This window comes from Columba livia, chromosome 4, assembly GCF_036013475.1.
Source record: "Columba livia isolate bColLiv1 breed racing homer chromosome 4, bColLiv1.pat.W.v2, whole genome shotgun sequence".
Classification (NCBI taxonomy): domain Eukaryota; kingdom Metazoa; phylum Chordata; class Aves; order Columbiformes; family Columbidae; genus Columba; species Columba livia.
The window spans coordinates 54,426,043-54,452,571 of NC_088605.1; the positions used below are offsets into that span (position 1 = coordinate 54,426,043).

Sequence of the window (26,529 nt, forward strand, 5' to 3'; positions counted from 1 at the left end):
GACATCAAGCAGCTCTTGCACTCCACAGCAGACCCTGTTGCCTGACCCTACGATGACACAAAAGAGCGATGCCAAGGGGCCTTTTATTTCCCTCCTACCACATACACCCCTCTTCCCAAGGATAGCAGCACCTTCTCCCCTTCCCTCTTGGTTTAATTCTTAGCTAGGTAACACCTTTCTGAACCCTAACTTTTCTTTCGTAGCCCATTAACCTTGTAGTAAAGGGGGACGGTTCTGTCAGTGCAAAGCACGCTTGTTTCTGCTTTTTGTGCTGTGGAAGGATCACACTGCTGGAAAAGACATGGTGGGGGGAAGGCAACCAGATCTGTGGAAAGAGCAACTCTTAGCACCGTCTTCCATGATGAGACCTTCAGCAGCTTATCTGCGCTTTTAACGAGCAATGCCCTCAAACAGGTAGTGTCACTTTTAGCGAGCTGGAAGCTGATGAGGAGCCCCGGTGAAGTGCACTTGCAAGGTGATCACCCGGCAGGATGACTGCAAAGCTGTTAGGAGATACGCTGCGTGGGTCACCATCACTCTACAATAGTAAATCATCCCATGCTCATTTCCCTCCAGAAAATATGCGGGTTTGGGGTCAACCTCGGTGTCAAATTAGAAACATTGATTCACAATCTGAAGGAAAAAGTAAGTGATTTAGTTCTAGTGGAAGGAGAGTTTTTACTGTTGGGCTGCTGCAACGTTCACTGGAACTGTGCTCTTGTCTTTTGTTAGAGCCGCAGGGGAATTTAGGAGCCTTGTGAACGCTGTCTTTCCCAGCCCCCAAACATGTCCAGAAGCCACGGCGTTTATTTCGGCATAGCCATTAGGATTTCACCCTGGATTTTGTGTCGTTCCTTACATCCATTCTTGATCCGGATAGGAACAAAACGCAGCGCGGGGTGTTTGAAAGCGCCCGAAATCGCTCGCACCGGCTCCGGCCGGGACAGCCACGAGCGTCTTCGGGCGCTTCCGGAACCCTTCGGGCGTGTCCGGAACCCCTCAGCGGGGCGGGGCGGCCCGACGCCGCTCACCTTGCTCCGAGCAACAGGTCGCAGAGGCGGAGCGGCCCCTGCGGAGCCCGGCCGGCTGCGGTGCGGCGGAGCCGAGGTGAGTGGGGTCCAAGGGCCGGCTTCCCTTGCCGGCCCCGCTACCGGGGGACAGCCGCGGAGAAGGAGCGCGGAGAGGCGGCGGCGGTTGCTCCGGACAAGCAGCAGCCGGTGCTCCCCACCGCCGTTTTTCGGACGGAGCCCCTCAGCGGTGTCCGGTCGGGGTCGGGGGCGGTTTGCGACCAGTTGCGCGAGCGCCCGCGGCCCGTTGCGGGGCTGCAGCGCCGTCATTGATCAGCTGCTGCGGAGCGCACGGTTGGGCGTGCAAGTGCGGTGTCTGCTCAGGGTGACAAGGTGTTAGCTGGAAACCGGCTTGTTTGTAGAAAAGTGTTTTATCAGGGTGGTTGTGTCCAAGTTCCTCGACGGTTTTCCTTGGCTGCTTGGTATTTTCTGCTTGTTCTCACCTCCCGCGGTTGTGTAAGTGGGATCTTATTAGCTGGACATCTGCTTGGGCAAGGAGCTTATCTGGGTATTTTTATTCAGGTGAGTAATAGCACTGTTTTCACCTGGGCACAGGTATTGTAGTTGGCCTTGTAGTTGGCTGTAGCACTCTGACTTAGAGGACAATGGTAAAGTATATGTGGAAAAACCCACGTTGGAGAAGCCAAAACTGTTGCGTTTTTTTGTTGTTGTAATAATTGAAAGTCTTATGTTACTATTCATTGATGTGTCCCTTCAAATAATTTTATGTGTAGAAAAAATTTGCCCATAATAATACTTATGTTAGTAATAACAGCATTGAAGGGAAGCAAAACTATTAAAACCTTAAAATCGTAGACTAGTTTGGGTTGTAAGGACCTTCAAAGCTCATCTAGTCCAACCCCCTGCAATGAGCAGGGACATCTTCAACCAGATCAGGTTGGTCAGAGCCCCATCCAGCCTGGCCTGGGATGTCTCCAGGGATGGGGCATCCACCACCTCTCTGGGCAACCTGGGCCACTGTCTCACCACCCTCAGTGCAAAGAATTTCTTCTTTATGTCTAGCCTGTATCCTCCCCTCTTAGTTTAAAACCATTACCCCTTAAGAGATGGGTGTGTGTGGTTTAGCCTTCCAAGCAGCTTCTGTGTTCCATCAGAGCAGCTGTTTGCCTGGGGTTGATGGAGAAAGGCAGAAAGAAGAGGAATAAAAATATATCTGGCTAAGGGATACAGAAATTAGTTTTGCCAAATACAGCACTGTAAGAAACTTGTAAAAATTCAAAAAAGGGCCACTCGGGTGCCTGCTCTCTTCTCCTTTGTATGCTGTGGTTGTCAATGTCTAGCTTTTTAAAAATCAAACCCAGTGATCATGAAGAGTTCAGCTTCACCAACAACTATGATTGCACCTTCTTTTGGTGTAAAAGTGAAGAACTGGCAGCAGTGGAAAACTGAGAGCTGGAAATAATCTATCCATAGGTAAAGCTAATTAAATATATGATTGCCACTAGCAAGGGCAATGATAATACTTTTTTCAGTTCCTGGGGTACAGAGTCAGAGCTTTCCAGACTCAGCTCTATCAGTTTTTCCCGTTCATAAATACTGGCTTCAGTGTTGAAATCTATTTTAGATTTCAAAGTAAGTACATGTGCATCTCACCAGGCTTTTCATTAGTAGTAAGTTTTAAGCCATGGTACTATTTGTATGTTTTACTTGCTTCTGGACAGTTTGATGGGAAGTACAAAATAACATTCAATTTGGATACATTTTCTGTTTGCTTGGTGGAAAATTACCTCTTAGTGTCAGACTTAACCCAATATTCAGCTAAGAAGTCTACCTGCATCCATGAGCTTTGCAATGCACTCATGCATTTTGCAGCTTTCTTTCCTTTGATAAAAATCTGAGCTCCTGCAGAGTCAGTTCATGAACATTTTTGTCAACTCTCAGCATGTGTCACCCTCCACAGCTAAATCCTCGAACCTGCCCTTATTAGCTGTTGAAGAAGCACAAGGTGTGCTTGATCTGTCTCCCCGTTGGATTGTATCTTTAGTTTAGATAGGTTTCTCTTTTAAAGACAGCACTGGAGTGGTGGCATGGTTTTTTGTGTTGTGGTTTTTTGTTTGTTTTTGGTGTTAAAAAGTTGAGGTTTAATGCTAGTGATCCAGTCAGTCACAAAGCAGTTTTAGGTCTTGGTTAGGTTGTGATGAGGAATATAGAAGCTCCTGAATATCTTATTTTTCATGACATTGAGGACAGTTTTGACCTTGGAACAGAAACTGCTTGTTGTAGAGGTTCTGCTGGCTGTTTAGCTGACGTATGCAGCTCAGATGTTGGCTTTTGAGTGGTTACCCCCCTCAGCTGCCCTCAGCCCCCTGCGTTGGGAGGCATTGGTGACTCACCCGGGTTTGGGAACAGGTGTGGACGGTTTCTTCCCCTGGCAGCTCTCAACTTCCTCAGTTTTAGCTAATCTCCTGATTAATTTGTACCCAAGTGTGTAAAATTTGGCTCACTAGGGTATGGTGCAGGTGACTTGTGAGATGGACATCATGGTCAGGAGGTGGTGTGCTGTCTTCTCATTTAATGTGGTTTCATCCTCCAGGTGTCATCAGGGGCTTATTTTTATAGTATTTTTGCATATGCTCTGATGTGTAGTGCTAATCTTTCCTCTTTCTCGTGAAGGAGTTACAATGTATCTTAAGTAGGGTTAGAATTGTTATTTCTAAGACTTCAGTAAACCAAATAATAAAAAGGTGACTTTTTCCCATGTAGCAAGCTCAGTCTGTCTCCTTTTGCATTGCCTCATTTTTGCATGAGAGTTAGTGGCAACATTTTTGGAGGACAAGGTAGCTGCTGTATAAATGCACACAGTCATTAATTTCTATTTTCAGTCTGGTTTTGTAGCCTTGATTCTTAAAGAATGAAATAAACCACAAAAATGCTGAAGAAATAAGTTCACAAGAATTGTTAGCATTTGTTGTATCTAAAAAGCGATTACTACCAGACTTTTGCAAGATAGGGTGTTTCCTGAGTGACTGGGAAGGAAAACCTTGGCACTTAAGAGTCCCTGAAACATCAGGGAGGTGTGCAGGGGGCTGAAAATAAGTGAAGGAAGAAATTATTTTAAGCACTTTGAGCAAAAAGTGCTGTTAATAACGGAACAGTTGCTTTTAAAATAAGAAGAGGCATCCTAAGTGAAATAGGTAGCTAGGCTAATTGACATCAGAGAGGAAACCCTTTGTTTATTAACATAGCTTGGTTTTAGAAAATAAAAGCATAAGCATTTGTAACATGTTGAAATATGTCAGATTAATAATGTCCAGATGACTTCAAATCAATGCTGTGTCAGTATGGTTCAAAACCTGGCCCTGTCAAAGGCGTTTGCAAAACTTGTGGGTTGTTTAATGGAGTCTAAATTTTACTGCTGAACGCTCAAGTTTTATAGCCATGTTAAGGATAAGCTGACGCCAGAACATGCTTCCCTAGAACCCTGCTTGGACAAGTGTGTGCATACATCTCTGTCTGCCTACATTATTACAAGGTGAGGTCCATCTTCTGGCTGAGGAAAGAACAATTGAACACCAGGAACATAGAACTAAACAGAAGTTGAAAGAAAGCTGGAACAACTTCTTCCATTACATGCTTTCTACTTCTTGCATTTCTGTTTATTTTTAAATTCAAGTGGGCACCTTATTCCTTTGAGGCTGTTTACTTACCAGCAAAGGTTAGGGTATTCATGATTCCTAGGGGGGAACAAATATTTAGGGTTTATTTGCTTTCAGATCCCTACTCTAAACTTACTACGAGTGCCTATTACAAAGATTTCTTAGCTGCAGGTTGAGATGGGTGTCTGACAGGATTCCCATCTTTAGTGGCCTGTGTCTTTCTGTGGTTATCTGATGGTATCTCACCTGGCATTAAGACCATGACCTAGAGGTCAGCTGCTTCATCTGATCATCAAAGCATCTGTGCTCCTGTTTAACCTCAGTTGCTCTGAGTTCACGTGTCTTCACGTAATGCTACTGTAGCCTGTCCCCCTGACCGTAAATCATTTTGCTCTCTCAGGAGTCTGAAATGTTGCAAATAAATGTCACAAACCAAAATGTAAACATTTTCAGTCATATTTCTTCCTGTTGGAGGTTTTTGCTTCTGCTGAGGTGATCTTGCACTTTCATTGATCTAAGCTTGCTTATGGTGCCTTTATGTCTCCAGATGTGTTTCTTTCCTTCACGAGTCCTTGTAAACCATATCTCTGCTGCACAGGGCACCCATGGGACGGGCATCACAAAAACTGTTTTGGTGCCATCAGTTCTGCACAAGCTTTGCATTGTCTGCCCTGCTGTGAGCTAAAGGCAAGTTTGAGGCAGACAGAGGATAGTGAGGAAGAAGAGGCATTGGGCACAGAATGAGCGACGAGCTTTGAGTCAGAGTATGCTCCAAGTTCATCCCTTTTGTGTGGATGTGAGCAAGAGAAACTTTTTTTGGATGTTTTTTTCTGTGATCAGGCAAAATGACACTAGTGATGTGGTAGCTGAAACTTGTTGTCTCTGAGTGCCCAGCTATGTGGAACTGCCATCATGCTGGTGTGAGGAGCTTGATTTCTTGCAGTAATTGGCACAGCATCCTTACCCTTCTGTTTCCTTCTTGCTTCCTGAACACTGCTGCTTTGAATTTTTATCCGGTGCTACCCTTTAATCTATAGCTGTATTTTTAATGCTTGTTTATTTTTTTTTCCTCTCTCTTCCTTTCCACACATGTTTCTATTCATCAGAGGGCTATTTGGTTGTCTGAAGGGAATGCCCTAATGTTGTATTTATGCTTAAAATTGAAGCGAACATCCTGGAGCCTGTAGCAATAGCCTGATTTGTCATGCTCTTGGCCAAGCCTGTAGTTGTCTTTAAGAGCCAACCTGAAATGCAGCATCACTGCTGGGGGAAGGGGAAAATAAATGTCTTGCTTCTCCCATTCTTACCTTACATATGATCCATGTATTTGGATCATATATATTTAGAAGCCCTGCAGTGACTGCCAGTTGGATGTCCCAGGCTCTGGTCATAGCATGTTCCTGGGGATCTCTACCCAGTCTCCCCACTTCAGGCTCATCCAGCTGCAGTTTAGCTCCTGTTCTGAATGCTGAAGAGCTCAGCGGAGATTGGTACAGATACTGGTTTAGGTAGGTGCCAGTCCTTTGACAAACCTGCTTGTGAGAGCCAGTGTCAACATGGCGGGTCCTGCTGCCTGGATGTTCCAGACAGATGATTACTAAATGTATTTTGTTGTTCCTAGACAGTTAAGGACAATTTCTCCAAACGCTCATTAAGATATGTAGTAATGAGTGTTTGTGGCTCTAACAGGTCTCTTTGAAATCAACAGAAGTGTTTACAGGACCATTCCCAGCATTTACAAGCTTTTGAGAATTCGGTTTTTGGATCTGTATGTTTAATACTGAGATTGTACCTCAGCTTGTTAGTATTGAGGATTGTGGGAAAAGCTGTCAGCCTAGTGAACTTGAAAAATTCAAATGATTTGCTGCCTTGAGTAAGCAATCTATTCTTTAGTTACTACACAACAGGAAGGTTAGATATATTTCACACCATCATTCTGAATATAACTGAAAGATGATTTACACTGCTAGGGAGAATTGGAGGATTCACACAACTCTGAGAAGATCTGCGTGAGAGTGTTGGGGATGAGTATTGTTTATCTTTCATTTTACAGTGCAAAATTATTTTGGAGAGTTAATTTAAAATTGAGATTTCAGGTACACATACAACCCTAAATGCAGACTGTGCACGCACAGTCACACATAGACAAAGGAAACAAACATTTAGATTTAATTTTTTGTTCATGGTATCAAATGTTTTAGACATTGTTATACTATAATGACTTGCTACTTCAGATACTGAAGATTTTTCAGTTTAATTCTCCCTTTTCTCCCTCTGCTGACTCTGAGGAAGGATGTTCCTGGCTTGATCTTTGTGACTGTTGAAGCAAAGCTTGAGTGGCATCTACTGAGTACGCTGTGCTATTTTTCTGTAAAAGAGATGTTGAATATCTGTTTTTTTTTTTCCCCTTCCAGATGAGCTGACTCAAATTGAGACATCATAATGGAATCTACAGACAACCAGAGCAGCAACAATGGGTAAGAATTAGTTTCATGTAATTGTGGCTTCCCAGATGCTCTGACAAATCTTGAGATGGTTTAAGAAAAATATAATCACCCCCCCTCAATTCAAGAATCATAATGACTTTTACCAGGGAATTGATACCTTTTGTAACTTGAATCTGTTGTGAACGGTGTTTAACACGGAGTCTGATCACTCTCAATGGGACTCTGGCTGATGAGAGTGGCCCCTTGTCCTGGTTAAACTCTGGCCGTCACATGGAGCTGAGGTGTTTGCTTACAGTGCATCATGCCTTGATCTCTAGTTCACAGCCTTGGTGTAGCAGGCAGCAGCATTGCCATCCCAGTGATCTGTGTGGGGCAACCCAGCCCGTAAAACAAGCATTTCTGTACTCTTGATGCGTTTGATTTGAGAAAGGCAGTCCTGACTGTGGCTCTGAGTCTTGAAAGTACACATCTTTGGAAGTTTGGGCAATGAGGGTTTTTCTTTTAAACATCTAACTTGCAAAATTGATTTTTATTTTGGGAGGGTGTGGTTTTTCTGCAGTTCCAAGTTATTTCTCATTTAGCTCTTTACAACCACCGGTATCCTCACACTACAGATCAGTGCTCATTTCCCCTGTTATACATGCCATCCTGAGGCACGAAAGGGCAGTGATCAGTGTGCAGTCATGTTAAGGGGGGAGGTGTGGATGGACATATGCTTAAACCTAGATATTGCAAAGACACCTAAACTCCTTACTGCACCTCCTCTGCTATCACTCTCCAAAGTGCATCTAACTTCATAATGTATGGTGTTTTTTTTTTTTTTAAGTTGGCAATGCATCTGCAAGGAATGGGCTTAAAAAAAAAAAAAATAAAAGGGGGGACAGGCTTTAGCTTCTGGTTAGAATATTGTGTATAGCAAACCAAAATCGCAGGCGTTACTTGCTCAGTGTCCTACATACCTCCCTGCTTCATCTAGGGATTTGATATCACCACAAAATTCATCTGGCAGCTGTAGTGAATCTGAAGGGTACATTGTGTTCTGTACATAGATGTTATCTTGATTCAATTGGAATATAAATCAAGATATTTAACACTCTTCACAGTGTGGCTTCTGACAGCTCCAGTGCCAAAGCCAACAAGGACTATGAACTTCTCGCTGTTGTTTTTAACTGTTTGTGAAAGTTCCATGCTGGTTATGGAACATTTTAAGGCATTTGGAGTGATAAATGAGTAGTGCCAAGGAAGATGATTGAAATTGTTCCTGATGGCTGCCAAAAGCTTGCAGGGTGCAGCCTGGTTCCTGGGAGAAGGTGGTTTCTTTTTAAACGGGTTCCTTCAATTTAAATACTGAAGGATGAAGGGTTGTTTTTCTCTCTTTTCTCAGAAATGTTTGATTCCTAACATCTGTACAGCATGTTTTTTTCATAACTGGCTGCATCCAACCTAGTCTTCTGTTGTTAAAGTCAAAATAACTTTTTGGTTATATTCTTCCCCACCCCTTTTTTTTTCCAGTGTTGTACCCAGCTCCTTTTTTTTCCTTTGCCCTGCTGCTCCTCTAGCCTCACTGTAGCTATGCTGTGTGGGTTAGACCCAGTGAAATTTAAGTGCTTTTCATTATTTGCCCAGCAAGGACATGTAGCTGGCAGTCAGCTTTGGCTCTGGAAAGTGCTAAGTTTAAGAAGGTGCCATAAAGCAAGCCTTTGGAGAAACGCTTTGCTGAATCAGAGTCAACAGAGTTTTGCTGCCTCAGCCTTCTTCAGACTTGCCATTGCTCACAGTGCGCAGCTTCGTTTGCCTTGTTAAACTGGTTTTTGTGTATGCTTGCATGTATGGGCTTCTTAATTTTGCTTGCTTTCCAACTGTACTTTGGTGGCAGGAGTTTGGGGATAAGATTGATCTATTTCCTTTCCTCCAGATATGTGGAGCCCTTGAAATTCTATACTTTATGGTTGTAGCAATGTATGTATTTGTTGTGTGGCTTGTTCTTCAACTGCTAGTGGAGAAAGACACAAGAATGTCAAGCTTTTTACAGGTTTGTGTAGGGTTTAGGATTGCCAGAACATAAGCAACTCTTTCAGAATTAATCTCTCTGTGGCCTCTGGCTTTCTGTAGAGGTAGCAAGGAGATGCAAGGAAGAAGGATGCTGACAGCTTGAGGGGCTGGTGGGGCTGAGAGCTTTGGAATTGTCCTGCCAGTCTGGGGCAGCAGAGCCTTTACGGAGCGTGGTCCTTGCCTTCTGACCTGGTGCAGAAGTTCTGCCTGGAATGAAAAGGCTGCCCTCCACTGCTTCACAGGCCTGGGTTCACAATATCTGTTTGACCTTTTTCACTTCCAAATATGAAGGACTCATCAGTGGCAATAATGGCAGTGGTAAGATGGGTTTCTTGTCAACAGAGCTGGGAGAACGCATCTTAATTAAAGGACAGCAGTGAGTCCTGAAGACTGAAAGTAAGGGTGTGTATCTGTTTGAAAAACCTGATGTGGTACAGTGCAATGAGATGTTTTGGCAAGCTTGGTAGGGGCTTGAATTTGACCTATTTATGGGTATAAACAAATACATGTTTTACTTTACAGCAAATATGATACTTCAGGAAAGCCTACTGGCCATGTATTTAATCTAATTATTTGAATATAGCTTGGTATCTATTCCTTCTTCATTGGTCCTCTATGCTTGATTGTTTCACAATAGCATAAGCTTCTGGTATTTGTTCCACAAATTTGATGTTTATTAGTATATTATATATACATTTATTAGTATAATCTTATATTGCCTTTTTTCCTGAGTTAAGGGATGTTGTATTTCTCTTTGAACAGTCCCTGATTCAGATTTGTTGGAGTCTTGCAAGAAAAGCTAAGTACTGATTGTTAACTTCCTCTCCCCACAACTAACACTTACTGAAAAGAAAGATATGCAAAGATTTATATTAAAATACCATCCTCGTGCATGCCTCCCCCCCGCCCCCAATAGTGTTGTGGCAGAAAAGGCCTGGGAGCAACTGAATTTCATAGCAGGTGAAAAATGAGTAACTTGAAGTGAAGATGTTCTCTCTGGAGAAGTGGGAGCTTTGTGGAGATGTCGGAAACTTCCAGATGCTTCAGGAGGACTAAGTTGAATAGATGAACAAGGCTGAAGATAAGATACTGTGTGATTACTTTGAAAATCCATGTGTGTGTGTGAACTGACTAGCACTGAGCTAACACTGGGGTATGTCAGGCGTTGTTACTGGTGAGCAAAGCGATGTGGATCTTCCTTTTGTCAGGAGTGCCAGATCCTGGTGGAGATGCTGTAGGTACTGGCTTAGGCAGCGTGTCAGCATCTGCACCTTATCTGAAAATGCTGTAACTTGATGCTTGAAACTTCTGCGTCTTCTTTTTCCTGGTAAATTTTGACTTCCTTTTGGTCAATATCTCCAGATACTGGTGGGTAGATGGCCAGGCGAGGTGTTGCTGTGTACATTAAATGCACACAATGTATGTACCCACATCCTGTGCTTTACTGGTGGCCTGAGGTCAGTGGTCTGGCATATTCAGGAATTCAAAATTAAGAAACAGTGGCATCCAGGTAGCCTGCAGAGCTCCATTTGCTGTTTGGTTGGATTTGCATTTCTATGCGGTGTTTAATCACAAGCTTCTTCTCTGGAGGACTCTATTCTTATACAACACATAGGTAGATAAGAATGGATCTAAAATTAAAATGCTCATAAATAGCTTAAATACATTTGGAATTATGATCACTTGTAGGAAGCTTCTCCTGTTAGGTTTTTAAGTAGTATTACGTTTGTAATCCTCTTCACCTCAGGAGTGCATTTCTGAACTTATGATGAGCTGAAGACTACAGAAAGCTTATTTTATTGATCTGTTTTGTGTTTTACTTAACAGAGACTGTTTCCTTCATTTGCCACATCTTTCAGAGATGAGGACCTGAAAGGGGAGAAATTCGTATCACTGATTGGTGAATAAAAAGGCAAAACAAAAAAAAGACAAAACAAAAACCAAACCAAACAAAACAAAAAAAAAAAAGGCGGAAAAAGCTGCAGCCTGCAAATCTTGAAAACATGTGTAAGGAAGGGGTGTACATCTGACAGGGTATATTCTGACAGAAAGCTTTCTTTGGGGAAACGCTGATTTGTTGGACTGGAAATGTTCCACGGGAACTTATCAGTTTTCATCAAATCTTCCAACAAAAACAGCACAATTTTGTTCTTAGGGCAGCTGGTGAACCAGCAACCAGAGGCGGGGAATGTGGGGCCTCTCGGCTGTTCCCTTAGTTGTGTGTCTGAAACATTTAAAAAAGCATCAGAATGGCATTTGCTTCACGTGCAACTTCTGTGGCGTAGGATTTCTAGTGCTTTATTCCGGGTGGAATGTTCTATGCTCAGTCCCCCTTCTCCTTCCTTAAAAATGGAAAGTGGCTGCCAGCACAGCTCAGGAATTATCAATTATTTTTATTATCAGAAAGCAGACACCTGTCTACCCTTGCTCTTTGGAAAACTGCAGTAAGCACAAGTGGGATTGTTGGCAAGTTTTAAAAAATCTGAAAGTAATACAATGTTGTTCAGGTTATTATTTTCCTTGTTAAAGTTTTAACAGAGAAAAGGTTCAGTTTTCTTTTGAAATTCCTTTTTTAATCTCCAGCAAATATGAGATGCTGGTTTCACACATGACACTTCTCATGCTCTTTGCCTTTTCTTTTCCTGAGGAGATCTTCCTAGGGAAGGAAAACAAAAAAGCCATGCAGTTCAGCAGTTGTATGTTACATCCCTGAGCAGCACTAGGGGAGGTTTAGTCCTACCATCCTGTGTCTCCTGGTCCTTTCCTGCTTTGATTCCTGATAGTGTTTTTCCTCTTTTTCCAGTAGTTGAGAGGATCTTGATACTTCCCACCTGTGCTGTTTGATTTTTGTGCTAAGGATTTAAAATGATTTGATAATGGATTTTACTTACAAGCTCTTTTCAGGGAGTATGTGTAGCATGGTAACTATGGTGACTTTGGTTTAGATTTAGATGATTTAAGCAAGGTTCGGGTACAATCTAGTGACAAAGGCAGGATTTCCCAGGGTGCTTGGCTTACTCACCCCTTTGTTTTTCTACCAGTATCATCACTGAATGCTGTTCTGTAAATAACACAGGGTCCCTGGAAGTCAGAGATAGCTGTGCTACTGCTTCAAGAAGCCCAGCCGAGCTGTGGGCTGAGAGGAATGAAGTGGAGGCTTCAGGACCAAGGCCCAAAGAGCTAGTTATAAACATCAACTCCCTTTCTTCTGTAAGCAGGTGTTTTACCCCCAAGATAGGTTTGTCCTGAGGACTAACAGTGAGATCTAGGTGGTTCACGGTCATCTCTTGAAAGACTGTATCATCATTGCCCAGGTGTCAGTGATATTAACATTTCTTAAATTCTGAGTGCTTGCCTTTGCAAAAATAACAGCATCCTTTTCACCACAGTGTATCTATGTTTAGTGGATATGTAAATGTGAGATTAAAAAAAAAAAAAAAATCCAGCTGCTGTTCCTGTGCCACAGTTTTACTTGATCATCCTTTTGATTTACCTGCAGGTTTGCAAGCTCTTCAGAACCTCAGCAGAGGTCTCTTCTATGTGCTTTGAAGAAATTAGAATCATAAATAGTTTGAGCTGGAAGGGACCTTCAAAGCTCACCTAGTCCAACCCCCTTGGAGCCCCATCCAGCCTGGTCTTGAATATCTCCAGGGATGTGGCATCTACCACCTCTCTGGGCGGCCAGTTTCTCACCACCCTCAGTGTAAAAACTTCCTTCCTCATGTCTAGCCTGATGGTAGGCAGTGCTCATGTGGCAGTACGAAGGGAGGTTAGGCTTCCTTTCCCTGTCTCAGAGCATTTCACAGGCATTTATGAGATAAGTGCTGAAATGCAGAAGTTAAATAATGACGTGGAGATTTGTCTCCTCCTGCCCCATTTCTTCACAGTCATTCTCTTGGAAAGCCTTTGTGCTTCCAGCCCAGGTGCCTTGCCTTGGCAAAGCCTTGTATACCTTGGATCGATGCGAAAAGCCTTGCCATAAAGCCAACACCCTGTTAAACATCAATCCCTTTTCACAATACTGGAATCAAGAAGCACTTGAATAAGCGCTTTTCAAGGAGGTGGGGTGGAAAACTGCTAGAAACTTTTGATGCCAACAAAGCATGTTGTTCTTCATGTTTTGTTTTGTTTTCCTGGAGAAAGATTAGCTGTTGTATTGAGTTTGAATATATTTTTTTCTTACAATTTGTTTTCATTATCAGTTCTGCCCAAAATTTCTGAGATGGATTATATTTAATCTTCAGGGAGATAAGCTGTATAGAAATATGCAGTCTGGGCTATCTGGATTAAGAAAATTTATACGATCAGCTGGAGAGGGTCTTAAAACAGAAAGCAGCCCTGCCCTGGTATTTGTTTCTCCCTTTTCCTTGGCCTTTTTTGCCACTGGACAAGAGCAGTGTCTGTGTGTTGGTACATGTGAAGACAAGCAGAGCTATGCTTGCAGCTGGTGTCATCTTAGGCACTACTGTACTCTAATAAATAACAGAAATTAAGCTAGTGGCAGGCCAGATTAGTGTTTTAAGAGGGGAGAAAATGCATTTTGTGGCCAAAAGTAACTGAATACCAGAGAGTCATGGAAGAGAAGCAGACAGTTTCTACCTTTCAAGTTGTTTCCAACAGTGAAAGTGATTATGTAACCTAGAGAATCTCCTCTTACTGGCCCATTTAAGCATTCTTAAAACAGAATGAAAACCTACATCTGTTGCGTAATTATATCTGTATATGTTACAGATTTCTTGATTATTTTCACTATGTTCTCCACTCCTCCCATCCTTGGGAAGATGTAACAGTTAATTGTTACTTATTGATCCTGAAACTATCAAATAAAAATGTAATTGCATTCACTATTATATTCAAAATGCTGGCTTTTCCTGTGAAACCATGATTACGTATGCAGAGAAATAGCTTATTTAAGCTTTGAGTAAGAGAATGTGTGTTTAAATCCCAGCACACATAGCAAATGTGAGACAGCTACATACATCAAGTGTGCATATATGTGTATATATTAATAAAAATTTGGCTCACTGTGTTTCACTGCATAAATTTTAAAAGCCATTCACTGCATAAACCTTTAAATGCCGTGATAATAGTTGGTGTATGTATGTTCTAATCCAGCAAAGGAGCCTGCTACCACCCAGAAGATGACAAATTATATTCCTTAAAATTTCCTAAGCAGTGTGTCTGTGCAGCCTGTACAGACAAAAGCTTTTTTTTTAGTATTGGAGACGAAGAAGTCTAGAAGAATATGTTTTTTAAAGTTTCCTTGAATAGACAGTAGGTTCCAGCCTGGTTAAGTGCAGGCAAAAGGTTGCAGATATCCTATACCGCTCTGTTAGTCTCTTTATAATGGACTGAAGCATTGAGATATGGCTTCAGAAAATTTGAAGCAGATCTTATGGAAACTGACCCTTTTATTATTTTCTTTCACAACTTTCTTAAAAGCTGTGTCACCTGGCTTGTGTTACACATCTGGAAATGTGGTCTGAACTGCAGGCCCTGGTCCAAATTAATTTCTAGCCAGGCAGAAGGTCTGATGTGTGGTCAAAGTCTTGATACTTCCCTAAGTGTTTTTTTTGGAGCCCAGGGTACTTGGCATTCCCTTCACTGGGGGGACAGGGTGGAATTAGTTGAAGTGTAGATCTTGGGGGAGAAATGCTGAATTTTACTTCTGTTGTAGGATTTCTGCAAAGTAGATGTGAAGTAACTTGATTGCCTCTTCTGTGCATACACTTACCCATCTATATCATGAGAATGTTTTGCACTATTTAGCAATATTTTGTAGCAGCTTTGATACAAGTGCCAAGTCTCTTGTAACACATAGGAAATAGTTACAACCTCTGTGCTCAAGTAGCTGTGGAAAACACCAGTTAGCAGGTTCCTGGAGAGGTGTGGATTCCCCAGGTTTTAGCAAAATGTGGGAACTGTGGGGTAGCCAAAAGTGTTGATCCCCACGTTGGTATTCTGCATTTGCAACGCTGGATGTGCACAAGAAGTAGGAACGTTGTCGGCATAGCAGTGCATTTTTGTTCCTTTGTTTAAACAGCAGAAGTTCATGTTGGAAGGACCTTAAATTCACCAGCTTGGTAGAGCTTTCTTCCTATCAATAGCTTACCAGTGTTTGAAAGTACTGTAACAGTCTAGATAGATATGGCGGGGGGGCGGGAAACCACAAACTTGATAACGATACTTTCATATAGAGGGATAGATTTTTGACTCCTTTCCTTACTTTGCACAGTATCCCTCGTTTCAGAGAGAGTTTTGTCATTGCTTGTGTGAAAGTTTTACTTGACAAAGACTAAACAAATTCTTAATTATTATAAATAAGTAGATAGCCTTAAGTAACTGTCTCCCTTTTTCTGTTTTCTAATATTTATAGCTGAAATTGCAGTAGATAATTACATATATAACTCCCAAGGGGAACTAGGATTTTTGCTTTTGTTTGAAAAACCGCTCCAAATTGTTGGCTAGGTATGCAGTTTTGGTGCTGGTATTAGTATATTAAATTATAGGTGCTCTTAGTTGTACTTACTGAGAGCTTTCTAGCAGCAGTTAAATATATTCTCTTCTCTGAAGCTGTCAGACTCTCAGCATTATTATCTTCCACAGCTTTTTGTAGGGAGAAGAACAAAGTTCCTTGGAGTGACACATGAGCTTGAGAGAGGATGTGGGATTTTTTTTCAAGTACAACTTGGTCTAAATTGGTTGTGCTTTTGAGGGTAGAAGTTAGATTAACCGATGTCTGGATATCCCAGGCACCTAAGTTATTCTGTGATTCTGTCTTGCAAAATAAAAATTTAAAAAACAACAACAACAGAAAAAATCCCACAACTTTTTAAGACCTGTTGTCAATTTGTTTTGCTTTAAATTAAACCTTTTGAAATATGTATTTAAGAATCTTCAGTTTCTTGTGCCCCCAGATGACAGCCTGGCTATCTTTAGTCTCTCTGTCATAGCTGTCTAATAACTTGTCAAAATGTGACAGCTGATTAGGAGAGACCGGCAATGGTCCAAGGACTGGGGTACTCATCTGGAGTCTGAAACTTTTTTTAAGGCTAGGGAGGGAGGAGATCTGTTACCTGAGAAGAGTTCACCATTTGTGAATCCAGCTCCAGCACTGGTAGTCCCAACAACTGAGGGGGTTTTGTATGAGTTTTTTGTGGGGTTTTGTGTGTTGTTTTTTTTTTTTTTTTTTTGTTTGGGTGTTTTGTGGTGTTTGTTGTTGTTGTTTTGTGGGGTTTTTTTTGTTTTGTTTTCAGCACTGTGAAGTGCTGAAACCCACTTAAGCTGTTCTCCTAGTGACAAAGGCTTGCACATCATGTATCTGCATAGCATTTATGCTTCGCGGTTGCTTTCTGTGTTCCTTTGGCCTTTTTCCTGGCAGGAAAAGGGGTTGAGGGTAGGGTGTGTTTCCTTGGGTTTGTTTTATCTGAAAATGATAAAAAATCCCCTGATTAGAAAATCAATGAGTTTAGCTTCAATAAAAGCACATTAAAAGAAGCAGAAAGCCCCTTTCAAGTTATGACACAGTTGAAGCCAACAGCAAGAGGGTGTAGATGAGAATTTTCTAGCTTGTTTTTCTGAAGTACCTCGCAGAAGAGTTTTAATTTGTAGAATGAATGGTAGAATGGTGAACTCCAGACCTGGACCTGAGATTGTTTGAGCCATTCCTCAGATCAGGCCTCAAATCGGGGGAGTGGAAAGGGAGTGTAAAACAAGATCTACCCTGAAAACAAGCCCTAGCATGATTTTTCAAGATTTTTGTGGATGCTTGAAATATAAGCCCTACTCCAAAAATAAGCTTTAGTTACAGTCCATTAAAAAAAAAAAAAGACAACTTAAATATGGTCCAGGCAGCAACACATGTAATAAAAGCGATATGTTTTGGAGCAAACATTAATGTAAGACGCTGTCTTATTATCAGAGAAACAGCTTCCCTAGGAGCAGGCTGCCCACGGAAGTGGTGGAGTCACCATCCCTAGAACAGTTTAAAAGGTGTTTAGATGAGGTTCTTAGGGACATGGTTTAGTGCTAGAGTGAGGTTAGGTTATGGTTGGACTCAATGATCCTGAGGGTCTCTTCAGCCAAAATTATTCTATGATTCTAGGTATGTGTGGTAAACTACCTATAAAAAACCTGACTGAAAGGCCTTGTGGTCACCAGTCTCAGAGTTAAGAGCCTGATTTAGGTGTTTAGGGAAAAGAGCTGCTTTCCTTCCTTCTACAGCGCTTTGAATGTACAAAATGCTGTGAAATAAGAAGTATTAGCTACCAGTGTTAGCAACCCCAATGCCGGTAGGTGGTTTTGCCTCTTTGGAGAGCCCTGCTGCAATCCAGGACGCTTGTCTTCCCTTCTGAGATTTGCTGCTAGGTGATGTTCTGTCTGTGATGTGCTGTCGTTCTGTTCGTCACCTGGTGAGATGGAGATGGGTCTCTGTGGAGATGCCCTTATTGAAGAGTTGTGTTTTTTCACGTTAATCTTATTACCTCTGCATCACAGGATGTACACAGTCATCAGCTCTTGGCGCCTTCTGTGCTGTCTCATTTACATACAACCCTCGCACTAAATGGCTGCTTCTGCAAGCTTAGTTTTAAGTTAAAAAGTGTGTATGCAAGCATTTGCATGTGTGTGAAATGTTTATGAACTTTGCTGGGAGTTGGAGGTTTTGTTTTACAGTTACTGTTTCCAAGGACAGGTGTCTCCTGCTTGCAGAACTTGTACTGTTATCATTTTGTAGTCCTCAGGGGTTTCCTTATTTGTTAGTTGTTGTGAAATTGTCATCTTGTCTTCAGAGATGATAGTGGTTTTACTAGCAATTCCAGGTCTTCAAACAATTTCACAAAATGTTGGGTGTGAATTTTTTCTTGTTATGTTTTTTATCTTGAGTTGTGTTTTTTATTAATCTTGCGTTGTTTTTTCTATTTGTCTTATGGTTTTGATTTTTGGTTTGGTTGGTTGCTTGGGTTTTGTTTTTGTTTTGTTTGTTTGTTTTTGGGTTTTTTTGGGGGGGTGGTTGTTTGCTGTTTTTTGGGTTTTTCGGTTAGTTTGGTTTTTCTTGGTTTCATTTGTTTATTGATTTATTTATTTATTTAGCTTAAGTTCATAATAGCCAATGTCGATTATCAAGGTGACACCCCAGATCACTGATGAGCAGTTGGGTCCATGATTATCTGATAGGACAGTGATATTATCTGCTTACTTTATAATCAGAGCAACTTTTTTTCTTGCAGTTTTCTATTTACAATCTTTCATTTTGGGGCAAAGTCAAGGAATGGGGGGAAAATAATCTGATAGTCTAGCTAGAATATTTTGAACTATGTACTTAATATTATGTGCTTCTAGAACTTTTAAAATGATTTATTATTTCCAATGAATTGGGGTATAAACTCTATTCCGGTGTCTGCTGAGTATTTTGACAAGATGTTGGGCTTTAAAACAGAAAAATAGGAGGAATGTAACATTGTCACAGTGTTGGTAAAAATCTTAGCCATGTATAGTCTGTCCAGAAAGGTTGAAGGGATCTTGGATCCGTTGTTTTGCTTACTGAATGCTTGGTTAATTACTGACTGAAAGGAATTGTAGGAGTAGTTTGTTTTTACAATTGTGCCAGGGAACACCCCGAGCAAGGGACAGGTATTGCTGCTTTCTGTGTGAGTCTACAAGCCACAGTCAGGACCAGCACCCAGAAGAAATTACTAACACTTCAAATTGCAGGCTAAGAAACTTTTTTTAAGTATGGACACCTGCAAGTTTAGTTGGTGTAGTCAGGTTTTTATCTGCTATGTCGGCGTTGCCAGGTGGAATACCGTGTTTACATCTGGGTCCTGTATTTGTTGTGAAGATGGTCTTGTATTTGGAGAACTAGGTGAGACGTGTCCTTTGGTTTTTCTTAAAACAAACAACAAAACAAAAAACCCACAAATAACTAACAAGGAAAACGAAGCCAAAACCGAAACAAGCGCCAATAACACCACCAAAAGAAAAAGAAAAGAAGAAAGGAAAAAACCCCACGCCCCCTGGGATGGGGGACTCGGGAGCAGCATCCACAGCCGCCACATCTCCCGGTTCCCCACGCGTGCTCTGTCCCCACCAGCCCGGGCATCGGCGGGCGACGCCGCCCGCTCTTGTGCTGCCGGGCCCGGGGCAGAGGGCCCAGGGCCGGGGCAGGGAGCCCCGTGCCCGCGCTGGGCTCCGCGCCGGGCGCTGCCCTGAGCCCGTCCCGCAGCATCTCCACGTAGGGAGGTTGGGTTGTACCACGGAGCCCTGGCAGGAAAGGGGGAGGCGCGCACGGTGCGGACACCCGCGGTGCGAACCGCAGCGAGACCCGCTGCCCAGCGAGCAAGAGGGAAGAAGCAGAAATAGGCGGGCACCGGTGGCGAGCAGCGCTGAGGGCCGCAAGCTGCGAGCCGGCGCTCCGGATTTTTAGAGGGGCTGGCATGGTGTCCACCCCCCCGCAGCTGGAAGTGCGGGGCCGCCTCCCCCTCCCCGGGGCCGGGAATGCGGGCGGCCGGGGGAGGGCCCGGGTGCCCGGATGTCGCTCAACATGATGAGTGAGAGCGCAGCCTGCGCCAGGCAGCCCGGGCTGGGGACGGCGCGGTGCGGGGGGCGGCGGCGGCCGCGGTGACATTTGAGAGGGACACGCTCGCGGGCACCGGGAGCCGGGGCGGGGAGGCAGCCCGGCAGATGGAAGAGAAGGTTTTGGCAGGGGGTTAGAGCCTGGAGAGCCGGGGAAAAGAGCTCATGGATAGAAGACGCTTGGCTGTATGAACTTCGCCATGGCTGCCCAGTCGAGGTACGGCATTAAATAACTTTTTGTCGCTGTCGGTAGATTTCATTGCGGGTTTTGCGTGGGCTGGTAGTGTTGTGATGCCCTCGCCCCTTTTCAGGCGCAGTTCGCTGTTGATTTTTACACCGTCTTTTAGAGAAATGTGTCTGAAGATGCGTCCTGGATAGATTTGTTCTTATATATTTCTTTCTTGCTGAGGGTCCATTACGTTCTCTCAACATAAACTTTCTTTTAACAGGAAAAGCAAAGCCTTAATTACTCGCTATCAAATCTCTCCCAGTCCATGAAATTAATAGCTATTTGAAACTGATTTTCTCCTCCCTTGTGGACTTGTCTGTTGGTTGGTTTATTTTTTTCCTGTAACCAGACGAGTGTAAACAGGTTTCCGAGGTTGCTTACAGCAGTATTTTAAGATAAATGGTTTATATTGGGTTGGATCGGGGAACCGGCTGTATAAAATGGAAGCAGGTTGTGTCTGCTTGTGTGCAAATCTGCTGGGTGGGTGGGGGGGTAGAAGCTGGTTGTAGAGAAGAGCATGAAAAAGAACGATCAGATCTAGTTCCTGTCAGGGAGCAAAATTAAAACAAATATACCAAGCCTGGTTAAATACTTTTCAACTAACTGTGCTTTTAAAGAAACAAGTTCTTGCTTGCACTGAAGTGTGTGGGGGGGCATCCCGTCTAAAGTAAATTTCACACTCAGCATGGGGGAGGCAGCTTTTCTTAAGTCATAGTACTTGATGAAGCAGTGCTATTTAAGGTACCTGTTAAATGCCTTTTAAGGTTTTATGATGCTTTAATGGGCATTTCAGAAATGCCGAGGAGAGAAACTCTTTGCTCTTTAGTCCCATACCAAACAGCCACCCTGCTCCCCTTTCCTCCAAGCAAGGGGAAAAAACCCCAACAACAAAACAAACCCTAAAAACAAACAACAACAACAAAACAAACCCAAAAAACCACCAAAAAACCCAACAAAAATTTAAAATTGTGACATATCCTAAACAGAAGTTTAGCACTCGCAGTGAATTTTCAGAATGGTGCTCTTCTGCAGCTTTGAGGCCAAGACCTGGCTTGAAATTACACATTGCAAAATGACAGAACCCTGAGGTTTGGGGAGGAAGGACTGGAAGATTGATTGCTTCGTTAGCAGCTGAACTCTCCTCTAGCTCAGGCTGCCTGCTCTCTCTGCGTGTGGGCAGACTGGGAGGACTTAACAAAGAGGTGAAGGTTTAATTTTCCAGCTTTTTTTTTTTTTTTCCCCATTGTACGATCACTTATTTGCATGATTTACCAACCTGCATTATTTGTGCATTACTTTAACAGACTAAGAGAGGACACAGCACGAATCTTGGCGCTGCTGGCCCAGCCTTGCAGCTTGGCTGGACTCCAGGGATGTGCTTGATGTCTCAGAGGTTGCACGACCCTCTTCTTGGGTGGTTTAGAGGGCAGGTGGGGCTGAGTCCCAACAGCAGCCCCCGGCCTCAGCAAACGAGACAAGAAAGGGCAAGTTTGGCAGCAGGATCGGCAGTCCGCTTCCTGAAACTGTAAGGTGGATGGTGCCAAGAAGAAAGTTCTATATGTCAAGTGGTTCAAACTGAATGCGAGGAAGATGGAATGGAGGGCTGGGTCCGCGGGGCTGAGTACTGTGGGGCAGATAAAAGGATCATGCCCCATGCTTGCTGTTTGAGACCGGCCTGGAGAGAAGATGTGCGCCTGCTGTTCTGTGCCCTCCCTTCTCCTCTGTTGCGTGCGTCAACTTTGCTCTTGTCAGGATGCTCTGAGGTGCTCGAGCTGTAAAACTGCGTCAGAGCGTTTCAGCATCGTAAGGTAGCCTCTGCATGCGCTAACATCAGTGTTAAGGTCTGATTATTGCTTGCTTTAAGATATTTAAAAGGGAACAAGAGTGAATATGAGCAACATAAATGGATCTCTTGCAGGAGAAGAGGCTACATTTGTGTTGCTTGTGGTATTCCTGTTTTGGTGGCATGGATCAGCAGGGGTATGAATCTCAGTCCAAGAGATTTGTACTTTGAGAGTGTGTAGAAGCTTTTATTCAACAGTGAAGGATGAATTCATACTCATAATAAATAATTGGTGTTATACTGCATGGGGCTGAGAGGCCAAATGTCTCCAGAATTAATTTGCCATAACATGTCACAGGGTTTACTCTGCGAGGTAGCTGACAAAAGCTGTGGGTGAGCTTTTTGTGTTCTTTTTTCCTTTGTAAAAATACAAAGAACTTCTGCAAGCTCAGTAAGTTGCTTACAAGGTTGTATGATACAGAGCAGTGTAGTAATTTTGGGTATCACTCAGTACGAGGCCTTCGGGCCTTTTTCCGTCTGCTTGGGTTTGGTTGCTCTCACACTGAATGTTTCAGCTAGTGACAGGGTTGTGGCATTGGGGACGATGCGTGTTTGGTAACAAGAAGATCCTGTGTCCTTTCTTCAGCTTCAGTGCTGTGATCTTGGGTGGATCAACTGGAACTTGGGCTTCACTGTTCTGAAGGGTGGAAGGGTAAGGAAAGTAAGGTGATAAAACATGTCTTTTGCGGTTCATCAGCATTTTTAAAAACTGTAATAACGGTGACTGAGAAACTGATGTGCTAATGCATGCCATAACTTTTTTTAATAGTAAATCTTGAGAGATGGTTACGTGGTGAGTTGGGTATGCATTTGTTTCAGCTGCTGGAGAATAAACAGCTTATACCAATGGCTGCTGTAAATAGCTTATACCTAGACCTATTATGTGGAGAAGCTATCCCCCAGTTTGCATTGTTTTGTGTACAATGTAGATTTTCTTTTTTAAGTTGCTAGCTGAGCTGTAGGCTGGCAGTTGTAGCTTTCTATGCACTTGCTTCTAGAACACACAGATGATCTGGTGCCTGTAGTGTCCCGTGGGCTTGTGTCAGATTTTCGTGGTATATTCAGGAACGTGTGAGCAGAAGCAGAATCAGTCTGAATGAGGACAGGTTTGTCATCTTGTTAGATATGATGTGGTTATTCATCACGTGCCATTCAGCTGCTCTGGGATGGGGCAGGACCTCTGGGAGGTGTGTGGGACAGGATAGCTGCTTTCTTCAGGCTGGTTGGGATCACACTATCTGTAGACCCTGTCAGTGACACTTAGTTTATTTAAAATCGGTGGGTAAGGAAATACTTTTGTTGTCGCGGATGCTAAGAATTTCCAGTTACATAACTCACCTTTTGACGTGGTCAGGATTAGTATGATCACAGGTATGCAGAATGAGTGCAATTTCCTAATCTTTGTCTGTAGCACGGTCAGAGCAACATGAAACCCGAGTGTTGTGCCGTCATCCCTGCTGGGCTCGCCTTGCCCTTTCTCCTGAGTCAGCCCTGCAGTGAAGGGTAATGATGGGCAGCAGTCTGGGAAGCCCTCTGTTTCCACCCCCTAAAGCCAAATCATACCAGCTAAACCCAGAAGAATCTTGAAATGAGGCTGTACCACTTGGGGGAGGGGGGGGGAGAAAAAAAAGTGATGCTGTGCATAAATAAAATGTGGCCACGTCTGCATTTAAAGCATGGTAGATGCAGCAAAACATTTCATTTTAAAGAGAATCGTGCTGAGGCTTTTCCCTGAGGGGAAGCTGCGTTGAGTGATGCAGCTTGATTTCATTTGGTGTCATTTCACAGCTTTCCGGGCCAGATCTAGAGATGTTTCATAACTGGTTTGTTTTGTGGGCCCTGTTGACACAGGGAAATGCCAGTGTTGGTGATGCTGCATTCCAGTCAGCTGATGCAGGTGAAGAAGGGCTGAAACAGTGTCTGGTTGAAGTTTGCCTCACTGTTCTAAGCTGAAACATCCTGTGAACCCCTGACAGGTTTGCTAGTATGCTGCTACCAGTCCTGCCTGTTGAAATACAACCCTGTTTTCTCCACAACAAAATGCCTGCCTGATTCACAGCATGTTTTGCAGGCTGCTGGGGATTTTCAGTTCGCAGTTAATTATTCCCTGGGCTTTCTGGGCCTGGAGTCCATCACTTTGGAGCAGGCCTGCAGGTGAAGCTCCCCCACAGAGAAGAGATGTTCATAGGAAAGTTCGTTGTTTGTTTTGTTTTGTTTTTTTGTGAGTAGGTGTTTTTGGTTTTGTTTTTTGTTTGTTTGGTTTTTTGCAGTGGGGGTTCCAAGTTTCAATACAGCCAAGCACCCTGAAATCTCTGAAGCAGTATTATCATGGCATACTTGAGGTGGTATGGGAAGGAATGTGTCCTTATATCACATAACTTTCCTGGGTCTGGATCTGTACTATAGAGAAGAATCTTCTTGCTGCTTTTTATGAGAAAATCATTGCTAGTTCAACTGCAATATGCAGCACAAATAGCAGGAAACAAGCTTTTAATGAACTGCATAAATTCTCCACGGTGCTTTATTTTTGAGCGTGCTCATAGTGAATGACAACATGAAGCTTTTAAAGGCCTTTAAAATATGATAGAAAAGCCATCTCGGTGAATGGGAATGTAACCTTCATAGGAATGTTAGGAAGACACTGTTCTTCACCAGGTGGACTACAGTGCAATGAGGAAGAGTTTTCCTAGCTCATGAGCAATGTGACGAAAAAGTTACTTTAGTGTAGACGTGTCTGAGCCTCCAAAAAAAAAAAAGGGAAAGTACTCATCCTGTTTAGGCTTGAAGACAATGTGGAGGTTCTTTTTTTCTGTGTGTTATGTTACTGTGAAAGAAGTGACTGGCCATGTTATGTTTTGAGGGTTTGGCTGCTGCAGCTCATCCTTGTCCGTGATAAAAACAAGAAGGCACACATAGCGCTGGCTGGGGTGGAGCAACTGGCTGGGGCAGATATTCCTGCAAAATGTAGTGCTATCATCGGCAGATTAAGACAGAGCTGTATTGCTCCAGCAGAATGCTTTTATGGGCAACAGGCAAAAGCTGCTGCTGCATCTGCTATGAGCAGGTTTTCCACAGTCACCCATTCATAGGCAGTTTGGGGAAGAAAAGTTGCATTCTAGATCCATACAGAATCGGGCAGCTGTGAAGAGTGGTGAGAGGGGCAGGATCCTTCCCCCCATCTTTCTGCTCCCCTGCTGCAGCTGCTTTGTGCAGAGCCAGCCCTCAGCTGGCTGAACACTGCTGAAGTGCAGAAATCGATGATTTCCTTATTTTATTGCACATGTTTTTAAAAATGCATTTGTTTTGCTGCCTTATTCTTGAAGGGGAAGGGACGAGAGGCAAGCAGGGAGAAAAAGCAGGCACGTGGCACAAAACTGCATTTGAGGAGGTGCTCTGCTAATGTTAGTACTGAATATGTGACTGTTCTCAGCATTGTCAAGCTGAGGTGTCTTGGCAGGTTCAGATAGTAAGTCTTCATCACAGGTGCCATATGTTTCATGGAGATGTTTGTCTTCTGGATTAGTTTAGGCTTAAATATAGTTTAGTGTGTAGACTTGTCATTGCAAGTTGTAGTGAGTGTTTATTGTACCAGTGACCTAAAGTTTTCCTTTAGTGTTTTTGCAATGCTGCCTGTCAGGTGAAGAGAAGATAATGTCCCTGCCTTAATTTTCAGAGAAAGTTCAGAAAGCAAAATGTTAATGTTTAACCTCAGAGACAACAGTAAAACTCTTTCTCAGAACAGTAAAGAGTAGAGCAGAAGCCCTTTTTAAAAAGAAATGAGAGCAAACTCACAAGCATATGGTAGTATTTCTATTCTATACGCTTTTGGGGGCTTAGAATACCATGTACTGTGTAATCTATAAGCAGCAAATGGTGTATCTATCAATGTATGAATGGCTCGTTCACGGCTGTGGTGTTTAGCAGCTGATGTGTATATGAGGTACAAGCATGAGTGCAAGCGCGTCTTGCCCAGGCTGAGTTATGGACATGGCAGTTCAAAATATGGGTAGCTGCCAGCATCTGAAATGGAAAGGAGTGACTAAAATGTATAGCAGTAAGGAGATATTTACATCTTTGGGGAGTTGTAGACATTTTGTAAGAAATTGCTTTCAGTATTCTTGTGCTTTTGCAGTTTGTTACATTGTGTTTAAAAAAGATGCTATAGAGGTAATTAATCTTTGCAAGTACGGCTTAGAAACGCTCCCTCATCACTGGTCTGCAGCTATTTCTCAAGGATCCTCTCTCCCCAGTAGGCTGTTTTGGAAAAATCATCCCAATCGGAACACACGGAATGTGCTAGCAGTTCAGAAGCGCTTTGGTGAAATGCTTCTCTTCTTCTCCCTGTCCCCACAGCCCTCGGCAGAACTCGTTGTTCTAGTAAAAGTTGTTTTCCTGGTGCCAGTAAGCCTGTGGTTCTGCTGAGAACATGCTGTCACTCCAGGGACCTATTTCTTCATACCTTTGATAAAATAATGTGTGCTAACAGAGAGATGGCATGGACTGACTGTGCTGTGCAGTGGGAAGCTTTTTTTTCTTTCTTAAGACTACCTTAGCATTGCCGTGACCTGGAGACCCCCATCCCTGACGGCTGCCATGTCTGCCTGTCTGTCACTGCAGCTTCTAGGCCTTGTTTGCCCTGAAAAGTTTTGCTGGCATTGCTAAAAGTAGAGGGAACAAATATACTGCAGAGGTGAGATAACTG

The 26,529-nt window shown here is 43.1% G+C and overlaps 1 protein-coding gene across 4 annotated transcripts in view; it reads left to right on the forward strand.

Moving 5' to 3' along the window:
- The window catches only part of AFF1 (ALF transcription elongation factor 1), a 124,289-nt gene that overhangs the window by 1,916 nt on the left and 95,844 nt on the right, over positions 1-26,529 (forward strand). For 2 of the 4 annotated variants that reach the window (XM_065061803.1, XM_065061806.1), the window contains exons 1-2: positions 1,000-1,107; positions 7,099-7,161. In XM_065061803.1, coding sequence (XP_064917875.1) covers positions 7,127-7,161 — 35 coding nt within the window. In that variant the 5' untranslated portion in view covers positions 1,000-1,107; positions 7,099-7,126. Of the gene's footprint in view, positions 1-999; positions 1,108-7,098; positions 7,162-19,484; positions 19,973-26,529 lie in introns of those variants that run through there. The other 2 variants (XM_065061804.1, XM_065061805.1) reach the window with 2 other exon arrangements.